Source organism: Pelodiscus sinensis, chromosome 7 (genome assembly GCF_049634645.1).
Source record: "Pelodiscus sinensis isolate JC-2024 chromosome 7, ASM4963464v1, whole genome shotgun sequence".
Taxonomy (NCBI): domain Eukaryota; kingdom Metazoa; phylum Chordata; order Testudines; family Trionychidae; genus Pelodiscus; species Pelodiscus sinensis.
In genome coordinates, this window is record NC_134717.1 from 7870658 (window position 1) to 7893171 (window position 22514).

The window sequence follows — 22514 nt, forward strand, 5'->3', positions numbered from 1 at the left end:
TTCAATAAAGAAGACAGTTGAAGTATTGTGTCCCATGGACATTTAAACGTGTCAACGTAAAATACAGAACACCACAAACTGCCTGAACATTTATAATACAAACTAATACCAACCATCCCGAAGCTGATCCATATCATCATCAAACACAGCCTCTTTCAAGGCAGTCTTGTCGTAGGTGTTGATTGTGTCCGAATAAGGGTACGGGCTGAACTCTCGGGCTCGGGGCCCTGAAAAGGCGCGTGGAGGCTGAGTATTAAGTAGAGAGGTTTTGTTATCTAGAGCCATTCTTCCTCCTTCCACAACATCACTGCTTCCACGTCCATCGCTGGCAGGTGCAGCTATTCCACCATCTCGAGACACCTGAAGGGACCAGAAAGAACAGGAATGGAATCAGAGAATCATAGGACTGCAAGGCATTTCAAGAGATCATCAGATCCAGTCCCCAAACTCATAACAGGACCTAGCACCATCTAGATTGGGATGGGAAATAGTTTTTGTAGTGAGGCCACTTCAACAATGTTGGTAGTGGTCATGGGCCGGGAGGAGCCTTAGCTAGGAGGGGCAGGGCCTCTAGGCACCCCATGCTGTGGAGAGGAGGAGACTTTGCGTGCTCCCCCGTGGGTGGGGGAGCTTGGAAATCCCCCCCCCCCCCGCCAGGGGTATGCAGTGCCCATAGGGAACCGCCTGCCATTTTGAACAGTTGGTGGGTCCCTCTGGCACTGCACATCCCTGGTGGGGGGAGGTGACTTCTCTCGCTCCCTCACTCCAGTGGTCTCAATTGACCTGGGGGTGGGGGCATGGCAGGGCGGGACACAGACCAGATCTGGCTCATGGGCCGTATCTTCCCCACCCCTGATCTAGACCACCCCGACAGCTGTTTATTTAACCTGCTCCTAAATATCTCCCGTGATGGAGATTCCACAACCCCTCAAGGCAATTTATTCCAGTGTTTAACCAGCCTGACAGTCAGGAAGTTTTTCCCTATTGTCCAACCTAAACCCCCCTTGCTGCATTTTAAGCCCACTGTTTCTTGCCCTTCTCCTTCTTCCTTGTAACACCTTTTAGGTATCTGAAAGCTGTTGTCTTGTCCCCTCTCAATCTTCTCTTTGCCGGAATGAATAAACCCAATTTTTTCAATCTTCCCTCACAGGTCATGTTTTTAGACCTTTAATCATTTTTGTTGCTCTTCTTTGGACTTTCTCCATTTTCTCCACATCTTTCCTTAAATGTGGTGCCCAGATGTGGACACTGTACCCCAGCTGAGGCCTCATCCGCACTGAATAAAGTGGAAGAATTACTTCTCTTTCTTACTTACAACAATCCCGCTAATATATCCCACAATGATGTTTGCTCTTTTGTACAACAGTGTCACACTGTTGACACATATTTAGCTTGTGGTCCCCTATGACACCTAGATCCCTTTCCAGAATACCCCTTTCTAGATAGTTGCTTCCCATTTTGTATTTGTGGAACCGATTGTTCCTTCTAAATGGAGTAATTTGCATTTGTCCTTATTGGATGTCCTATTTACCTCCGATCATTTCTCCGGTTTGTCCAGATCGTTTTGAATTATGAGCCTATTCTGCAAAGCACTTGCAACCCCTTTCAGCTTGATATCATCTGCAAACTTTAAAAGTGTACTTCTATGCCATTATCTAAATCACTGATGGAAATATCAAACAGAACCCGACCCAAAACTGATCTCTCTGGAACCTCACTCGTTATGCCCTTCCAAAACAACTGTGAACCACTGATTACTACTAGCTGGAAATGGTTATCCAACCAGTGATGCACCCACCTTATAGTAGTAGTTCCATCTAGCTTGTATTTCCCTAGTTTGTTAAGGAGAAGGTCATGTGAGACTGTATCAAAAGCCTTACTAAAGTCTAGACATACCATATCTACTTAATCATTTTAGATTATCCTTTTAATCTTGCCAAAGATGTAGCCTTTTACATTTTATACTAACAACCACTAAAATAGAACCAATCATAAATTTTGCATATAAATCATAATTTTGCATATAATCTAATTTGCTGATGATTAAGATGTGACTATTATCTCTTTTCGTGCATAATGTCACTATTACTGCCCCAAAAGATTTCGATGCTGCAAACTTGATGACAAATCAACAAATACAATGTTACTAGCCACTCCTAAGTTCGCACAAACTCCGGCAACTTCGCAAAACCCAGAAAAAGATCATTAAGCATGCTCAGGTACAGATATTCTTGAAAACACAAAGTTTCAAAAGGAGCAAAGTGAAACTCTGAAAAAATGAAGATGTGTTTTGAAGTAGGTGAAAATTCTACCAGTAACTTTAGGAAACCTCCACTCCTAGTAGCAAGGGAGAGTCAAGTCTCAATTATAGCGTAATGAGCATAAATTGATGCCAAATATTTCTTATGATGAATTTTTAAAAAGTCTTCCTGAAGGCCAGAGAATGCATGCCTTTGAAATATACTTGAGTGACACAGTGCTAATCTGAATTTATCTTTTGCCCATTAAGAAGCAGAAATTTAACTGGCACCTTTTAATCACAAGTAATTCCACTGACTTCCAGGAGACCGCATGCTATGTAAAGTATTATCCATGATTTGAACCATAAGTTAATATGGAACCTTCACATAAATTAGCTACAAATAGGGGGAAACAATTCATGCATTTTGAAGATTTGTATCTTACTTTTCCTGTTATAAGCCTTAATGCATGTTCCATGTAGAGAAATCCTAAGGAGTGAAATTGAATTTCTTTCTAAGTCCAAACTCCCACTGAAGTCAAGATAAGTGAATTTCAAATGGAGTTTGACATGAGTAAGGGTCTATAGAATTTGCCCCCCTATGATTTTAGGATTAAATGATTATCCATGGCAAAGAAAATGAAGGAAACAATTCCAAATCATGACCAATTAACATACAATACTATCCAGAAAAACAAAGCGTTGCAAATGGTGTTTTATAATTTCATTAACAGCCTACTTACATCACAGTCTTTCTTTCCATCACGCTTGATTGGTTCATTCAGATCCTCTTGACTACGGAAACTAAACTTTTCAATTGCCTCTGTGACTCCACGAAGAGAGCTGTAGATTTCTTCCGAATTTAGGTTCTCCGTGTCATAATCCAGCATGCTAAAAGGTCAGATGCATGTTGTAAGACATCACATATCAAAATCAGAATCAATTTTTGACCTTGAATAACATTATTGCCAGCTTGAAACGAGATGAGTTGGAGTTCCATTTCTAACAGTGACTTGGAACAAAATGTGGACAGAACTTAGGCAGATTTTGGGCCCAATTTCCTTTTCGCACAGATGTAATTAATGACCAGTTCCATTGAGTCAGTGGAGTTAAAGTGGTGTCAATGAGAGAATTATGTTCACTCTTCATTAAATTCCACATAAGTGCCCTAGTTTTCATAGCAAGATACCTAGCCCCTCAAAACAGAATAATGGCATTGTTAAATTAAAAAAAAAAAAAATGAGAATTCAAAGAGTTGTAGTATTCGCTGATTTAATGAAGCTTAGCTTTTAACTTTCACATTAAAGGTGTAAAATATCTTGTAGGTCAAAGGATTCAAACGTGGAAGAGATACTTAACTTGAGAGGAATGATTACATGGACTTGACTATTTCATTTAAATTCCTAAAGTAATAAAAATTAACACTTGCACAGTTAGTCTCTTAGTGGAAATTTATTACTATTGAAGATGATGCTGGGAAAATGGATCTCTCTAACTCAAACTAGATTCTTGATCCCATCACCAAAGCATTAGAAATTCTTCACTTTTGGTGGGCATATGAGAGTCCCTGGACTTCCCATAAGAGCCCTCTGAAATGGTATCCTTTGGAGTTTCACAAGAAAAATTACTCTTATACAAGGGTAGCAGGTATAAAAGGTGTAGGGAAAAAAATGGAAAGAAAGATGAGCTTCTGCCTGCTCCAAACGGAACATGGAGTTATCAGCAGGACTCTGTTCTGCTCAGGGGACTGAGTCTGTAGCAAGGTCTAAATCAGCACTTACAAAAGGTGTTTCATGGAGACATACAGTTTTTCTGGAGAAGCCTAAGGGCTCAGAAAACAAGAAGCAAACAGCAAAAGGATTTAGAGATATGTGCATCATCAATTCTCTGGGCAATAAATGGCAGAAGTGGACTCATTGTGTGCATGGGTGAGTTTCAGTTTGTGAACAAATTTAAGACATGGTGGCTAAGAGGAAGGTGCTCAGAGTGAAATATCGACATCATCCTGTCACAAAACAAAGAAATGGCTTGCAGGACGGAAGAATTAGGAAATGTGAATCTTCTTTTGACTTGTGAACACGTAGGCCATCTTTCTATAGAACACAGCAGAACATTATCTAGAACCTCTCCTTGTTTCTAGAAGAGATTTAAGAACTTCAAAAGGACAAGATTTCGGCCTCTTGAATCCTTCAGAAACAAAGAATCTTAAATTAGATATAACCCTTGGTTCTGTCAATACACGCACTCAGAAACAACAGCACAAGCATGAGCACTAGTACAGAACGTACGTCGTATGTTTTGGCAAAGAAACCAAAGGACCACTCCCGATCTCTGAACAAACAATGTCTCTGAGGCAAGGTCTGGCTGGAAGGAAATAGGAGACTCTTTAATGGGTTGGTGTCTGGGAACAAAACATGCTTACGAACCATAAGGAATTATAAAATTGCAGACTTTTCAGACTAGCAAAGGATGAATATAGTTTTTAAGACTATTCTAAAATGCAAGGTGTAGGTGCAGCCTGTACAAATGGAAACAGAAGGCCTTTTTGGGTGGACATCAGATAGGACTCAGACTAGTCTTAGTTGATCTTGACTTTAAAACAAGATGTTGAACTCAATCATCTTTCAATCAAAGATAGCAAGAGCTTTACAAATGGTTAAATGAGTAACGAATCACTCCTTGAGGTAAGTGCATGTCAACATTATTATACCTCTAGCGCAAAGAGCTAAACAGACATGGAGTGGTTACGCGATTTGGCCATGGTCACGTGGTAAAAACCCAGTAGACTCAAGAACAGAATTCCAGTAATCCTGACTCCCCCCTCTTCTGCTATAATTATTATTCCTTCCCTTAAAGGACAATACTCATGTGATAAATATTGAGCCAAATTTTGCCCTTGCATATGCATACATACCTCAAAAAATAAAAATTTAAATTGAAGTGAACCAATTCCCACAGAGGTGGTCAAAGCAAAGAATTTGTGATGCCAAAGTAATAAAGCAAGATCTGAACAAAGAGGAACAGGTCTGTGTGAGTGACAGTGGTTAGGAGTGTTCCTTGTGGCACAAATTTAAATGTTATAAAATGTAAAGACATCAACTGATTCGCATGCCATCTGCCTATTTTCGTAAAACAATAGTGAATCTGTGAAAGAGATCCCATATCATGAGTACAGTTTCGCATTTTAAATGAAAGAATACTCTATATGTGAACAAACACATCTATCCATTTGCCAATACGTGTTTGTTTACTATATAGGTAATATGATGGATACAAAAATAAATGCAAGATGGATCTACACCTACCTTTCAAAAAACAGACTGACAACCACAACAGGAAAAATAATACCCATGCAGAAAACTGGAAGAGCCACAGGATGAACAAGAAGAGATGAGTAGAGATAAGCAGTGTTTAGGGATGTCACAACATTATTTTCCATCTGCCACTTGTATCAAACACGATGTGGCAATTTACCAATCTTGCTTTCTTGTCCAGTGTTTGGGACGTATTTTATTTTCTAAAAACAGGGTTTTTTAAATAGTGACACAATGCCCCGAGTAACTAACAGTTTAGCATTCTTATGCAGCACCCCATAATTTTGTCTGCTTGCACTTCCTCCTTTCACTTTCAAGCTTCTGGATGGTGTATTCTTCAACGTTATCACCTTGTCACAATGGGTATATCCTAGTGTTTAGTAATCAGAGGGGAATCATAAAAGAATTTCATCTACAAATTCAATAACTTGGCCAACAACTTTTGAAAATACTGTTTTTTTTAAAACTTCCTAGTTAGGGGAAAAATAAAACAGTCATAAGAACATAAGAATAGCCAAACTGCATCAGACCAAAGGTCCATCTAGCCCAGGATCCTGTCTGCCGACAGTGGCCAATGCCAGGTGCCCCAAAGGGAGTGAACCGAACAGGGAATCATCAAGTAATCCCTCCTCTGTCACCCATTCTCAGCTCCTGTCAAACAGAGGTTAGGGACACCATCCCTGCCCATTCTGGATTATAAGCATTAATGGACCTATCCTTTCTAAGGCAATTTCCATTAAAATCAGGAGTAAGCAGTCAATGGGAGTTTTGCTGGGGGAAAACTGCAGGATTTGAATGTATCAAATTTAATTATCAGTTTTGCCTGGGTTCCTAAGTAAATGCAGCAATTTAAATAAGGCATGTGTATGAAGAACAACGTTTGATCCAAAATTCCCTGAAATTTAATTCTGTAATTCTGGTTTGACATACTCTACAGGTAGAAGCCAGAAAGGGACAAACCAAGGGCAAATGCTCATCTTACACAGTTGTAATAGTTGCTGAAAACCTCTGCAACAGTGACATTCAATTAAAAAAATGGTTTTTTGTGATGCTCTATAGTCACATGGGATACCCTACGATCCTTGTAGGCAGGCAAGTTCTGCAATATTATATGCGCATGCTTCACCTTCACAATGCTTTATAGGCATGAACACCTCACAACATCCCTGCTTGCATTTGCAAGTGCCACTCTGTGTGCATCCATGCATAGTTCAGATGGGTAATTTAGGTGCCGTTGTTTGAAGAGCTCGCCTGTAATGTGACAAAGATATTGGGTACCGCAGTGGTCACCAACAAGTAGATCGGGATCTACTGGGAGATCTTGGAGCCTCTGACAGGTGATCCTGACTGGGAGGCTATAAAGTGTGGACATTTCAGCTGCCTATGCACCCACGGCCATGCTTCTCCTGCCATCTGCCTTGGAGTGCCCCCTAGAAACCTCCTGCTTGCTCTGTAGGGTGAGGGAGATGGAGTGAGCAAGGCGGGGCCTCCAAGAAGAGGTGGGGGATGAGGTGGGGCCAGGGTATTTGGTTTGAAGTAGATCCTGGGTTGCACTTAACTTAAGTGATGTTGTGCTTATAAAGGTTGGAGGCCACTGGGCAGTGTGGTACACTCAGAACTGCCAACACTAGAGAATTATTGAGTTCTGCATTGGAATTCAAACTGTAAGAAACATAAAACAGGAGACTGAGTTTTCTGGGAACCTTCAGTCTCTGTAAGTTAATACTCTGATTTCTAGCAGCCAAGAAAGCAGCTAGTTCAGTCACACTAGGTTTCATAGACCACCAAGAGCCTGGGGTTTATTCTCCTCTGGATGAAAAGTCTCCAGAAACATCCTGACCCATTTTGAGAAACTTCCATCATGTGAAAGGTAAATAATATTGTGACACCTCAGACAAGTTGGTTTAACAGGTAGCTTGTTACCTGGGCGAGTAAGAGCGTCTGAAAGTCTTGTGGGAAGGAGCAGTGGGGATGGAGTTAGGCTGAGAAAGGGGAGGGGGGTGCTTCGACAGCCCGTCTGCACTCCAACCCCAGAAACGACTGCAGTGATCGGGGGGGGGGAGGGGGAGGGAGGAAGAGAGAAAACAGAGGGAAAAGGGAGGAAAAAAAACTAATCTGAGTGGCTTAAGTGTTCTCATGCTTCCTTGGAGAGATAAGAGAGGAAGACAGAGAGAGAGAGAGAGAGAGAGAGAGAGAGAGGCAGAGAGAGAAAGACAAAGAAATTTAACAGAAACAAAATGAGACAAGAATACTCCATTGATCTCCTCAGGTCATTGCTTTGGCCTTAAGTGTTGCTTTAGATGTTTACTGTTATTATTAATGATTTACGCTGGCCAGTCCCTGCCTGTTTTATTCAATATATTTCAAACACAGAATGTAGCTTTTAAAACACAATTCCTAAAATAATGCAAGTGGACTATGGTATAGGTGCCGGGATTCAACCTCTGAGCAATGATTTTAGACAATGGAATTTAGCTAGAAGAAAGCTAGGGGAAGAAAACCCGTAAAAGGGGATTGAGTAAAATTGGTTTGCAATAATATCTGGTTCTGTGTGATGGCTCACAGTAAAATCCTGCAGTCTATACTCAGGCAAAATTTCCATTTACATCAGTGGGTGTTTAGTTTAAGATGTTCCTGGTCCTAGGACAGTTCTTGAGCTACTCCACTTGTTTCATAATCAAGCAAAATTGGATGCAACTTCTTGTCTGCCTCTCTGTCTATCCACTAGTTTACATTCTACATGTTTCCAGATTTCTGTTCTAGAGCTGTAGGAGTATTCAGCATGCCACTTTGTTTCTATTAGGTTTGAGTACATTGTATCTGAAAAAGTCACATTCCCATATACATAAGTGAAAGATGCTGCAAGACTGGAAACAGATACAAGTAAGAAATCATTCTAGTGCACACCACAGCAGTGCCATTTAAAACCCTGTTTGAAGAGCAGTGTCAGGAAATTCACTCTTTAGTCAGGAATCAAGCGACAGGTTTTACAAAAATGCAATAGTTGGCAAGAATGTTGCTTTGAAGAAAAAAATTACAATAACCATAAAGTTCCATATCTTGCCTCCCACCTACCTGTAAGGGGCATTGCTGGATAATACAAGCTAATTCTTACAGTATAACCTTGGTTACTCTGTTAAGATCATTCCAATTCTTCCCCTCGCCCAACTCTGAAGTTAGGAAAGCTTCTTTTTGCAAAGGAAATACACTGATGCTTGGTCTATACTACAGACTTATGTCAGTAACTATCTTGCTCAGGGTGTTGAAAATCCACATGACTGGGCCATAAATTATAAGAAACATAAGAACATAAGGACATTTAGTCACATACTTGTTCCCAAAACATAAGAACTAGGGGTCACCAAATGAAATTAATAGGTAGCAGGTTTAAAACCAACAAAAGGAAGCTTTTCTTCACGCAGCATATAGTCAACTTGTGGAACTCCTTGCCAGAGGATGTTGTGAAGACCAGGACTTTAAGGCTATGTCTACAGTGCACGATTATTTTGGAATAAGCTATTCTGAAAGAAATACTCCAAAAAAGCTGATTTTGAAATAGTGCCTCTACACTACAGGGAAGCCTGGAAATTAGTCCAAGGCAGGCTCCCCTAATATGGACACGCTGCCTCGATTTAGAGCCCCAGGAAGCACCAGGGAGTAATTACTTTGAGTGGCCTGGGGGAGGAGCTATTTCATAATAGGAACAGTGAAGCATCCACACTACTACTATTCTGAAATAGCTATTTCGGAAGAGGCACTATTCCTTGTGGAATGATGTTTACAAATGCCAAAATAAGCTGCCCGTTATTTTGACACTCGCATAGTTATTTTGGAATAATGGACATTATTCCGAACGCTGCTGTGTAGATGTACCCAAACAGGGTTAAAAAAAGAACTAGATAAATTCATGGAGGTTAGGTTCATCAATGGCTGCTAGCCACGATGGGTAGTGATGGTGCCCCTAGCCTCTGTTTGTCAGAAGCTGGAAATGGATGACAGGAAAGGGATCATTTGATGATTCCCTGTTCTGTTCACTCCCTCTGGGCATCTGGCATTGGCCACTGTCGGCAGACAGAATATTGAGCTAGATGGACCTTTGGTCTGACCCAGTATGACCGCTCTTATGTTATGTTCTTATATTCTTACTAAAAGACAGTAAATGAAGCAGTGAATATCAGCTGTTTTATAAAGACCAAAAACAAATATAGTAAAATATCATGGATTTAGAACTAGATGCTGCATGCAAGTACTACCCTTGTTGCATTTTTAGCCACAGGGACACAGAGCTCTTGGCCTATAATTTCCCATGCCAGAGATTCAAAATCTTAACATCCCAACAAGGAGAAGAGGAAGTACTGCTACTGGGATTGTCTGTCTGAAGGGAAATCCTAGTACTTTTATTTGGAAAAATCCCTGTTGAAAAAACACTTCCCATCCTTAATGCCATATTTGATGACTCAAGTCTGGCAAGTTCTAAGGCTGGCTCTGTAGTGAAGCAGATTTAGGGATTTGAAAATGAATTTAGATACCCTGAAATGTTTGGCCTTCTGAAGAGTACACATTTCTGTTGCTCGGCTCTGGATGGCAAAACGTCACTGATACCATGATTCCTGACAAGGCGACTCAGCCACAGAATGACTTCTTGTGACAACACTTACAGCAACCAAAAACGTGCCCAATCTAGCATCAAGAGGTGTAAAGTAAAAAAACGAGAGAATTATAACACACCGTTCTCTCTGAACCTCTATCTTCTCTGCTCTAATAGCCTTGTGGTATCTGGCAGCAAAACCCCGGAGCATGCGGCAGGATCAAGCCAGTTGCGATTAATACTCCATGGAGACATTTAACAGCACAGCACTAGGTTGTAATGGCTTTGACTTCAAGTACACTACAAATCTGTACGGTTTTTAGTTTCTATACGCAGAGCCTAGCAGCAACCTTCACAATCTCCCATGCCTGAGCATCCTCTTTCAAACCACCCTCCTCATCCAGCCTGACACCAGCAGCAGAATACTGCACTTCCAAAATCCAGTCTCTCTTAATGGAATAGCATCCTTGTAGGCAATGTACCATCTAGCCAGGCACGCTGCTCAAGCAGAAAGTGCTGTCCTCACAGAGGGGGCTCAAACCAAAGCCCTGAATCTAAAACACACCAACTATTAGACAGTGTTTGAAAAGCAAACCGGGGCCCAGATTCAAATAGCATGGGTTGAATCTCTCTCTAGCCATTAGACTTGAACTTTGAACACAAGTATGTGATTCTGCGGAGGGGTTGGTTGTGAAGGAAAATGCAAGATGTTAAGCATACACAAGACTGATGTTCCAGTTTCACTATCACGTATATAAGAAGCAAATACCCACCATGCATTATTATGCTTTGTGTATGTATTTGTCAAACTCTGCTGAACTGAATTTACCATTTTATACTCTTGGCTTTAACCATCCGATCTGAAGAATGACATTGTAGAGATGCACATTTAATGGTGGAACACTTTAAGATGTTGTAATTATTTAATTAAATTGCTGCATTACCTTGGAGACAGTCCACCATGGGAACAGTTGGTAGGGGAAGTTAGGGGGCTGGTTCTGCTGCTGGTGTGTCGTGAAGGAGTCCGGCCAATAGTATTGCTAGGAGAACCCTAATACAAAAGCAGGAAGAAAAAGGTTAGGGAAATGCTTATATACACAGGAGGAGACAAAAAGAAAATGAGCCCAAATTCTGTTTTTATTTACTCTGGACAACAGTAATGACACAATGGGTGAAAATCAGGACAGACTTAGCCACATTCTGATTTTAGTTTATCTGTGTTATTTACAGCAATTGATTTCAATAAGATGAATTGAAAGCATAAACAAAAACAGGATTTCACCCAAACTCGTTAGTAAATTCCAATATTTTCTAGCCTGAGAAGGCGACCCTTTCACAGCCCCGTGTAATGTGGGCTCCACCCAAGACACGTGTGTTCCTGTTGCATTTGTGTTTCAAAATCTACAAATGCAAGGAGTGTAAACATGTTTCGGGTGAGCTTTGAAAAATACGGTTCATGCAAATTTGAAAAAATTGGCCCATGAAATGGCTGGTTAAAGAGAAGGAATAGCACATAAAATCAAGTTAACGTGGATACCTTCCAACAAGCCATGAAACTCACAATTTAAAAAAGCATATTTGATACTTTGTGCTGCTGTTTCTAAAGCGATCTTGCCAGAGAAGTGGTTTATCAAGTTATTCAACTTCTGAAACACAATTCCTTGCATTATAAGTTATGGGGACCTTTATTCTGGTCATTGACAAGTTATTTTAATACATTTATGATTTTCATATTCTGGAATGTCGTTCTGGATTTTGTTTTGTAACTTGAGACAAAACTGTACGATAGCAATTTTCAGCCTGATTCTCAACTGCCTTGCAGAGCCATTTACCAAATAGCAACATTGGTAAAAAAAAATGCTTCCATTCTGACTGGGTAGTACTATATACACCAGGTGCAAGGCACTGGAGAATGCCACCAAGAGCACAGGTGTGTTCAGCACCCTGCTTCCTATGGACCTGATCCCACAGTCTTTGCTCAGGCAAAACTCCCACTCAAGATAATGGATGTGCAAAGATCCCAGGACCTGACCCTGTCTGAATTACATGGGATTTCAATATAAATAAGTTGTTACAGTCAAGAGGAATTGAGTCAAAAAATATTGTGGTACATGCAGAACTGAGAGAGAGAGAAAAAAAAAGGATTTACCAAAAAAAGATTCTCTCCTACTTTCTTCCTTAATAAAAGTATGTAAAGGCAGCATATAAACTCAAACTATAGGCTCACTGGTAAGAGCTGGAAAAGACCTACTACTAGATCAAAGTTTTAGTTCCCTGATGGAGAACATAAGATATTAAATAGGTTTCAACTGGCAGTGCTGAACACAGAGTTTGCAGGACCAAAAGCTCAAGAGGAATGCTTCTGGTGGGATTCTCAAAAGCAGCCCAGTATCCTAGACACACAGGTCCCATTATTTTCTAGATTCCTAAATCACTTAGGTGCTTTAGAAACTCTCTCATGCAGATTAAACCTAAAAAGAGCTGGCAGGATTGCTTTAATGATCACTTCAATACAATGTCAAACAGATGCCACTGGGTCATAATGCTGCTAGGCAGGACTGGAAACATGCTACTGAACAGCTGAAACATCCGTGAACTGTCATCTTCTGCAGCTCTGCTCTTTTCTATGGACATTAGCTGCATAAGCATCTCACCACGCTAGTGTTACTGGAGTTCTTGAGGTGGTTGTGGAGAAGCTTGGTAGCACCGTCCTGGAATGTTTTTGGCAAGGCACCAAGTAACATCGTAAACTCAGGAGTGTTCAGTTCAAACAATGAAATCAGGACTATTTGTGCTGCCTAGAAAGAAGACAGAAAGGTAAAAACATCAGTCAGTTCATTATTTCTGAGAGTTAGAATATTCTGCATTCTATTAGAAAGGACCCTTGCAGTAAATGTTACAGACTTTTCATTTAAACAGAAAATTAACATACGAGACAGACACACATCTACCACACAGCAAGGAAGCACTGTTGAAATTAACATTTAGCAGTTATGTTTACAATGCATTGTTACATGGACAAGATTTGTTTTCCAGGCTTACAGAGCTGCTCGTTGTTACAGTAATAAAGTCTTACGGTTTCCTGCCCTGCAGGGTGTTTCCACTGAACACCAATAAGCTGCTGCTAGACACAAAAGAAACCAAACACAAAACAGACTTCTTTGAGAACACAGTAACTGTAAGACTCCAGGACTGCAGCTTCTTATCTTAGTGTGGAAGGGACAACTGCTCTCTCCACCCAAGAGATCCACTAAACCTATCCATCAGAAGAGAATCCCCACTTTGCCTTTCACATATTAACCCTGTATTGCAGCCACCAGTCTTAAGGGCAAGGACAACCAGTCAGGGCTGCTTCAAAGACTAAAACTGGCAAAAGGGGGAGGAATCCTCTTCCCCCTACTATGTAGTGTGTTGCATCTGCAGCTCCCTGATAGACAGTGGGTGAAATCCTGGCCCGCCTGAAGCCAATAGGAATTTTGCCATTGACTTCAAAGGAGCCAGGGTTTCACTCCATGTGCCTAAGTAGTCTTGGAGATGATTCTTCTAGATGAAAAAGCAAACCTCATTCAATCCACATGGCAATGGATAATGCTGGGCAGAAATGGCTTTTAATGGGAACATTTACAGTGTAAATAATTGCTAACAACCAGCTCCAGTACTGCCTGGGCAAATTACAGTCACATGTCCCTCACTGATATGGCCTTGGACTGTACACCCAGTACAAAGTGTCCCAATTCTTCTCTCTCCCCCCTTGCTCATTTTATGAGAGTGTGAAGTGATCTTATAATTACCAATTCTGTACAGTAGAAGAAAACAACTAAAAAGAAGCTGCATCAATGAAGGACCTCTAAAAAGAGTTCTTTAGCAGCATGTTCTCCACCCTCTTATTAGTTGCACACATGACTAACCTCCAAAGTATTTCTCTGGACAAAAAAAGGGCAGTCGTTGGGGCTCCCAACGTGAGAAGCCAGGTTACATGTGCTTTGATTAAGGAAGCTGCCCAGACTCTGCAATCATAGACATTTGGTTTAGAAGCTTTCTTGAGACTTCCAAAGAAATGAAGAATATCTTTAAAGGCATTGTTAAAACAAACTCATGTATTCCATTCCTTTGACGGTAACTGCACTTTCCATTGATTCAGCTGATTCAAAACCCAGGACATCATTTTTAGTAAATTAAATGCTTTAAAAATTGCATATAGTTTCTTATAAAATGGAATCCATTGGTAGAGGAGGAACTTGGGTACACAGAAACCTTTCCTAGCTAAACAGAATGGGAGTGCCCCATTGTTTCAGTATGAAAACTAATTTTATTTAACTTTCCATTCATTAGGCTTAGAACTTAATAATAAGGCCCTGCATTAAAACTGCACTTTTCAGCTGTAGATCTGAAAGCGCTCTTTAAAAATGGAGAAGCAGCAGCATTGGCCATTTGACAGATGAATAAATGGTGACAGACTGGAAAGGACTTTTGCAGGATTGCTTAGCAAGTCGCTGGCAGAGTCAGTGAACAAAGGTTTCCAGCTTTCAGTTCCATGGCTAACCAAAGAGTTTGCTGGCTCCCGAAGAAAATTCCCATTCACTTCTACAGAAACGTGGCCTGCAGTGAATTACTTAACACTAAGAGTCCCAGGGTATGGAAGGAGGGGAGAAATTATTTTCCCTTGGTACTTTACTCTCTGAAGATTCTAACTCCAGACTGGTCCTCCTCTTACTTTCAATCAGCTGTGCCAGGGAGTTTCTTTATCCTGTACCCAATGGGGGACATGTTTTGTTGTCTCGCCTGGTACTTGGACCTTTAGTTTTCATCATACTATTTTCTGAAATGAAATATTACTGCAAATGAAAGCCCCCAAAACAGAAGAGTCAGCATACTGAACTGAATGAAAATGATAATCATGGCAAAATATACACCCATTCACAAAATCATGCACACCTGTGAATTAGTAATTAAATGGTTAGAAATCTACACACAATCACTAGTGCAACTTGACAAGCAAACCTCAACTTCAGTGAGACGTGAAAAAGACGGGACATGAGCAATGGTCTCAGGATAAGACCAACTGTTTAAAAAAAAATCCACTTCACATTTTTTTTTGAAATGTCTGATCCTGCAGTCCTAACTCCGGCAAAGCACCCACTGCAATTAATGGGTGTTTGCCAGAGTCAAGCCCACAGGACCAAATCTACAAACATCACCTCCCAATTTCTGTTAAGTTACACTTGTGCTGCTCTGTAGATTTCTCTTATCACATACCTCTTTCCATGGTAGGTTTATTTCTTGCATAAACTGGGCCTGCTCCTGTCATTGCTCAGCGCCTGGAGTATCCACTAAAATTAACAGGAATTCTAGGAGGTGAGCTGGAAGCTACTCAAAGATTGGGTCCAAATTTAGGGCCAAACTGTGCCTGGACCTTGGACAAATGCACAGGGCATGGGAAGGATTCAGGAAGCTTTTCCAGTCCATATATCCCCCATGAATGGGCCAGGTAGTCCTTGAAGCTGTATTACATAGAGAGAAAGTTCTCTTGTAATGCTCACAGGGACAGGAAGGAGCTGAAGCAATAGCAGAAGGGAATTCAGAGTTCTTTGGGAGATGGGACTGGCACCTTCCCTTGGTGTTCTACAGCACTCCAGGATAACTCAGCTTTTCTGAGCGCAATCCTTATTAGAGCTCCAACAGGGACAATATGGCTTTGCTTCATCCTTACACAGACCACTGCCTCATAGGCACAATCTGACTCTAATGTAGCAATCCTGAGAACACAGATGTGCTGCAGACAAGTCCTGTTTCCAAGGTCATCACATTTTTTTGCCATTGGCTCCTTCCCCTTTGCATTTATTATAGCCTAAGTATTTAGAAAAGCTCTCTAGTGTTAGGTATGCAAATGTCCAGTTAGGAGCTTAACTGCTACTGGCCAACTGGGCCTCTAACAAGGATAGCATTTGGTCAAAGGGGAGTTGTAGTTTATGTGGCACCAAAAAGGCATTAGAATGATGTACCCTATTCCTGAGATGTGAGACCTAATAAGTGCTCCTTGCAAAATCCAAACTACCACCAGTAAATGGTAGCTCAGTATCAGCACTGAGAAAGTACTAAGGCTCTGTGGTTTTTATTTCAACCTTAATCTGTGAGAGGCAGCTCTTTTTAAACAATACTCACTCACAGCTATTTTTAACTACTTTTTGGTTTATTGCAGGAGTGGACTGCAATGCAAACCAGGGTTCTGCCTCTAGCTAGGATTTGCTGTCCAAGATTGAAAAGACAATGTTCCGAGCATGCTCCAGCCAAGCAGGCCTAAAGTTGGATTTACTAAGTGGTAAAAGTTTTACGGACAAGGTTGGGCTGTGGGTGCAATTTTCCTCTCCCATTTGAAGGGGGCAGAAGCAGCAATGTTGATCAAAATGAGTAATTTTCATTGCTATTTCACTGCTATCATTTTAGGTGCTAATTTTTCAAAAGTGACCAGGAATTTTGAGTATTTCGGTTTTTGCATGCCCAACCTGAGATGCCTTCAAAGGGCAGGTTTTCCCAGGGGTTCTCTTGTAAGGGGTCTCAAATTGAGCACATTACTTTTGAAAATCTTGGCCCTAATCACTATTCACTGGACAGCATCATAGTGAACACACACACACACACGGACAAACAAATTCAGTGTGTACTTGCTTCACAAGCATTGCCCATGCAACACTCCGGCTCAGGACAGGAAAGAGGGTATGTGACAGGAATCTTCTCTCACCTTTGTGCCCCTGGCTTCTGACTCTGCTTCAGCATTGTGCAAACTGAGCACCTCTCCTGGCAGGGCCAGATAACCCAGATATTAAGGCTCGCTGCCAGTTTAAACAAGAGCAGCGCCCATGAAGTTAGTGTCTGTGTATGTTTTGTGCGGGCTCTGACTCCATGTCAGGATGTTGGATCACACAATGTGGATCTGCTACTTCCGTCGTTCCCTCAATCGTTATTCCCTTACATGTTCCATGAGCTTTTGCCTGCTCACAAAGTGCACTGGCTCAGGACACTGCTGAACTGAGGATCGACCTTGCCAAAGCTCTGCTATCCAACAGCATCATCTGACATGAATATTAATACTCAATGTCCCATTCTGCACTTAGAGGAGTCGGTTGGTTGGTAAGCCAGATTCACTACGTTCCGATGTGCTGCATAATCGAATTGCAATATACAAAATAACTTTGAAACCAAGTCTGGCCCCTTCCAGTTAAAAGAAACGTCACGTTGACATGGGAGAAGTAGTTCTTTTTAGGAAAGGAGTAGGATCGGTGTCCTGAGCTTAATATTCGTGACTTGAGAAATCCAGCCAGCCAGCTCATATAGAAAACTGCAGTGAATTTGATCCCCAGTAGCCATATCATTCCCATGAAGCTGCCGGGGGAGGCTGCTCTAACTTATACTGGGGACTAGCCTGCCCCACAGTCTGTCCAGTATGAGAGAAGTGAAAACACCAACTTTGTGCCAACTCTCCTGAGCTGTGCACTTCTGAACCACAGCCAACAAACTGGGCCAGACTTTGCCCAGCTACAGCTTTTGGACAATAGGGTTAATAGAAAGACACACTAAAACCAAACTATTATTTCACACACACATATCAGTCAGGCATCGCTTTTTCAGGCACCCGGTTAATGTCTCCTTACATGGCTAGACTGTATTAGACATCTAAACTGCAAACAGAAGTGTATTTTGTGATTAGCGTACACCGCTTTGAGTCTACCTGTTTACATTTCTCTTCCAAGTTTCCTTCACCAGGCCCTGAGGAGGTTGTAGTTGATCTAGCTGGCAAATCCTCACCTACCCAACTATGCATGGTCTGGGTTCAACAAACAGGAAAGGTGATATTATTTAATAAGAAAGCACAAGATTTTCAATAGCTAGCATCTAAATACAATATATATTCCAGCTCCTTGCATGAGACGCATCTTCAGTACAGGCTGCTTTCCTAATTTGGGATTAATAAGAAAACACATTAATATTTGACTCAACCAGCAGGAAGATCCTTGTCAAGAGATCACTGGGTGAAAACTAATTTGCTTTAGATCTCTGGCTTTGCAGCATTAGTTAATTTTTCTCAAATTCTTCTATTATAACATCCCACTGCAAATGTCCAGATATTAACTAATTAAACACTGCAGCCACCATTTGGTAAGAGTGATTATCACTTTTACACACAGCAAAATCAAGAGAGAGATTTGGGTGATATTGTCAAGTTCAATGTGAGTTTAGAATTTGAGAATTTCTGACTCTCAGTCCTATGTTAGGGAAACGGTTAACAGATAGCACTTAACCAGTGAACTTGTATTAACTTAGGTCCCAATGCCTGGCCCAGCTGTGGCACAGGGTCCCTTGACAGCCAGGGCTGCTCCAGTCCAGTGTGGCTGGCTGCAGCCTGAGTTAACTAGAAAGAGCTGGTTATTCGATAAGTATATCGATAAGTGTTGTGCTTATTGGTCAACTGTTTAACATCCCTAAGCTCAATGCATCTTGCAGCATGCATCAGGCAGTGGGAATGGCTATCTGTTCTACAGTCCCATTGTACATTATTGTTTTATTCTTACTTCAGCCAGAAACGATAAAATTGTGTGTTTGTTTCTTTTTTCCGCCACCTAAGTGGTAAACAGTAACCTGGCATACTAGCTGTAAATTGTAACACACTTTACTTAAATACCACCATATAATAAAAACAATGTGTTGTATGAAACTGCTTTTAAGTGAAAGGATCCTAAAGTACTATGAAAATCAATAATGGTAATTGTAAGGAAATTATTTACTCTAGAGACTGTGCTGTCCAACAACCCCTGCCAATTTTCATCTTTGCGCTCATTAATGTTAGAAAATCTGTGTGTTTGTTTTTTAAAGCATAAATAAAAATATTTGGATTCACACAGCAATCCTGCCTCAAATTCTAAAGAAATAGAAAATGGTCACCTAGTTTTTGGAAACAAGACTAAGTGTAGAGAGATCTTTATTTTCTAACAACATTAAAGGAACCAAAGTAAACAAATGCCAATGTTGAGATTTTTATTATAGATTTTCTCCTTCAGTTGCTTGGGAGCACCGGGATAACACTGAAGGCATTAAAAATGCCTTTGAACTTGGTAAACCTTTAAAAAAGCGTGGAACTCAGCACTACAGACACACAACTAACACACAACTTGAGAATCTAACTTACTTCAGGAAACTGAAAAGTGAAAGAGGGACAAAATACTGTTGTATAAAGTTGCCTCTCCTTGCAAAAAAATTTGTATTGTGTACCAATTGCGTGTGTGCATTCTGCTTTTGCACACATATGCACACAAAACAAGTACATGTATACACACAGGAACTGCCCAAATCGCTGAGGTACAAAGTGAGTACCCAGAAGCAAACATTTGACATTTGGTGCTAGTACAATACTGTGAGATTGTCTTATTTGTTTAGCACCAACGTGTATCTGTGGCAGCTTCCCGGAAATCCTATTTGAACCCTCAGAGCAGAGAGAGAGAGAGAGAGAGAGAGAGAGAGAGTGGGAGAGGGAGAGGGAGAGGGAGAGAGAGACTGACTGACTTTTGTATCTGAAAGATCATTTTTACTCAGGAGTTCAGCCCTTCTGCAATCTGTGTAGAGAACCCTGAGACCCAGAAAGTGAGGACAGTCTGTTGAACCAAAGGAATCTCTTTCTAATATCTGCCAATTGGCAACAGCACTGCCAATATTCTCTATCCTGATGCAATCTCAAAAAGGCAAGACTATCACTAGCTGTTGCTCAGTAACACCTTCAGCGTGCATGCCACAATTACAGTTCATTAAAAGCCTTCAGAGACTCCTTTGCAGCAGGGCTTTTAATTAAGTCACAGCAGTGCTTCCTATAAGCCTGGCATCAGGTATGTTGCACTTCAGTGGATTTTTGCCAGCCCAGTCATGTCTTAAACATAGCGTGAGCAGCACCGTGGAAGTGCCGCTAGAGTGGTTTTGCAGACGAGTCTGTTAGCATTTTCTTAGCAAAGTTTGTTCTTCTTAGCATCACATAGGTCCTTGTGTACCCGACATATTTACTCACCTTTCAAAGAGAGCATTATGTAATATCTGTATTTTAACCAAACTCTTTTCTTCAGGTTGCCACTTCTAACCCTTCTTTCGAAGTGACAGTACCCATAGCTGTTAATATATTGCTTTCTGCACTACTGTCTTTAATAGATACCCTGGTGCACTTCCTTGAGTATGTGCTGGACAGATATCTCCTGGATTTATCCGATTCCCTTGGTATACCCTTTTAAATGGTTTCCTTCTGCTACAAAAGCCTTTCACTTGTTCTTGGCATCATATCTTACTTTTCATAAAATGGACTCATGTTAGATCCAAGACCTGTACTCTCTCCCTTTGTCATTCCAGTGCCTAAAAGAATCTTTAATGGGTTTCTGGATTTAATCTCAAAAACTATGTTGGCTACCAGCGTGTTTTAGTCCACATGGGCTGGTGATTAAAATCTACACTAGCAATAAAACAATTAATATAAGAGACTGATGAAGGCTCTATATGGTGGTAAATTTCATCTTAGTGTGAGTTAAAGTGACACTACCCAGTCTTGTGCTTTTTCCACTGTCTTTGCAATGGCTCTGTCATCGGAGTTGAATCCAGTTCTTCTCAGGTCTCCACATAGTTAACTCGAGTGTCCAAGAGGGCCAGTGAAGTTCCATGAATGTTGAGGACACTTTGGCCAAAGCTCAGTTTGAAACTAGCACAGTTGAAAACGCAGTGTCCTGAGTTCTCAGACAAGCAAGTAGGGCACAGAATGGTACTGTATGACAAAAGGATGTCACATAACATGCAACAATTCCAGGCTTGTACAATAAACCTCCTTGAGTTTCCTCAGCAGAAACACCCTAGGGACAGACAGGCCAGAAAACTGGAAGATTTTCTTCTTTGGGGAACTTTTCCAAATCCTGGTCCAATTGAAGTTGCTGGGAGTTTTGTCACGGTCATCAAGGGGATCAGGATTTTACTTACTAGCAGGACAGCAGGCAAAGTGTCACGTAAAGTACTGGCGTGTCACCTGGGGAGGCCTGGTTCCTGTTCAACCTGCACAAAAACTTGTTTTAAATGCCAAGGCCAATGTGTTTTTGCATACCTTGTCATTGTTCTTCATGGTGTGGGGCAACCCCACATTCTGAACTAACCATCTCTGTCCCACGCAAGCCTTCAACACACAGCTTCTGTACTCGTAAAATTTACCAGAATCTAGCAGAACTGATGAGTTATCTACCTAGGGTCAAAATGCCTTATCTGTGACCAATGGAGTCACAGCAGAGTTGGACTGGAACCTGCATAGCACAGAAAAATTAGCTTAATTGCATTTAAGAGTATTTTTCTGCATAGAGCGCAAAAACCTCTTCTGCAAAAAGGATCGGAAGAGAATATGCAAATGAGAGTGCAATATATGCAAACGAGTGCTATATTTGTAGAGTAACCATAGCCTGAGCCTTTAATCCAAACCCAAGGGGAGGTTTGCCTAAGTACGGACTACATGGTAACTCCCCTGGAAATATCAGTAATCACATGACGATGTACTGCTACCTGGAATTTACCCATATCACTATTATTTGCAGTGCAATTTTGTGTCACTTTCTCTGAATGGTAATAATAATACCCAGCCCTAAAATAGAATTTTGTTGTCAGTAGCTCTTCACAAAGTGCTTCACAAAGAGATCAGCCTCATTGTTCTAATTTTACATATGAGGAAACTGAGGCACAGTGAGTGAATGACTTACTCAAGGACAGGAAGCAGGCTAACAGTGGAGCCCCTAACAGAACCCAGTCCAATGCTCCATCTACGAAGGCACAGTGCTCCTGAACAGTGTCACCAATGCAATCAATGTTAGTGAAATTGACAGAAATTTACATCCTTCCAGCCATAATTTACCCTCTACACACAATTCCACTGCATCTGAGGACAAAGTTTGATCCATGCGCCCCAAAACCCGCTTTGCACAGAGACCATGATCTGTGATGCAGAGGACAGTTTTTGTTCTGCACACAGGATGGTTTCTAGTACGGTTTCCAGTAAGTTACTCCTAACTCATGTGCAGCAGAATAAAAACCCTCCAGGAGAAATATTTAAAAGCAGGAGGAATATTTACTCTTCAACACTCCGGTAGTTGCCCGTTTTAAAAATTAAGCTCAACAACAGTTTTGTGCACAATTTACCACAGTAATAGTTTTTCATTGTGAACTAAACTTCAGTTTAGCTTCATTTCACTGAGAGGTGGAATCATCACACTTCCCAGATACTAAGTGGTGCTAACTCTACATTTCCTCAAAGGAGATCACAACTATTTAAAGCTCCAGTGAGTCATAAGTTTAGGCTTAGGCATTATCTATGCACAAA

The 22514-nt window shown here is 41.1% G+C and overlaps 1 protein-coding gene across 20 annotated transcripts in view; it reads right to left on the reverse strand.

Annotated features, from left to right (window-relative positions):
* The window catches only part of CLASP1 (cytoplasmic linker associated protein 1), a 250998-nt gene that overhangs the window by 16839 nt on the left and 211645 nt on the right, over positions 1-22514 (reverse strand). For 12 of the 20 annotated variants that reach the window (XM_075933080.1, XM_075933085.1, XM_075933082.1 and 9 more), the window contains 5 exons: positions 17868-17963; positions 12796-12939; positions 11086-11192; positions 2983-3130; positions 114-360 (listed from right to left, as the gene is read on the reverse strand). In XM_075933080.1, coding sequence (XP_075789195.1) covers positions 114-360; positions 2983-3130; positions 11086-11192; positions 12796-12939; positions 17868-17963 — 742 coding nt within the window. The remainder of the gene's footprint in view (positions 1-113; positions 361-2982; positions 3131-11085; positions 11193-12795; positions 12940-17867; positions 17964-22514) is intronic. The other 8 variants (XM_075933099.1, XM_075933088.1, XM_075933089.1 and 5 more) reach the window with 1 other exon arrangement.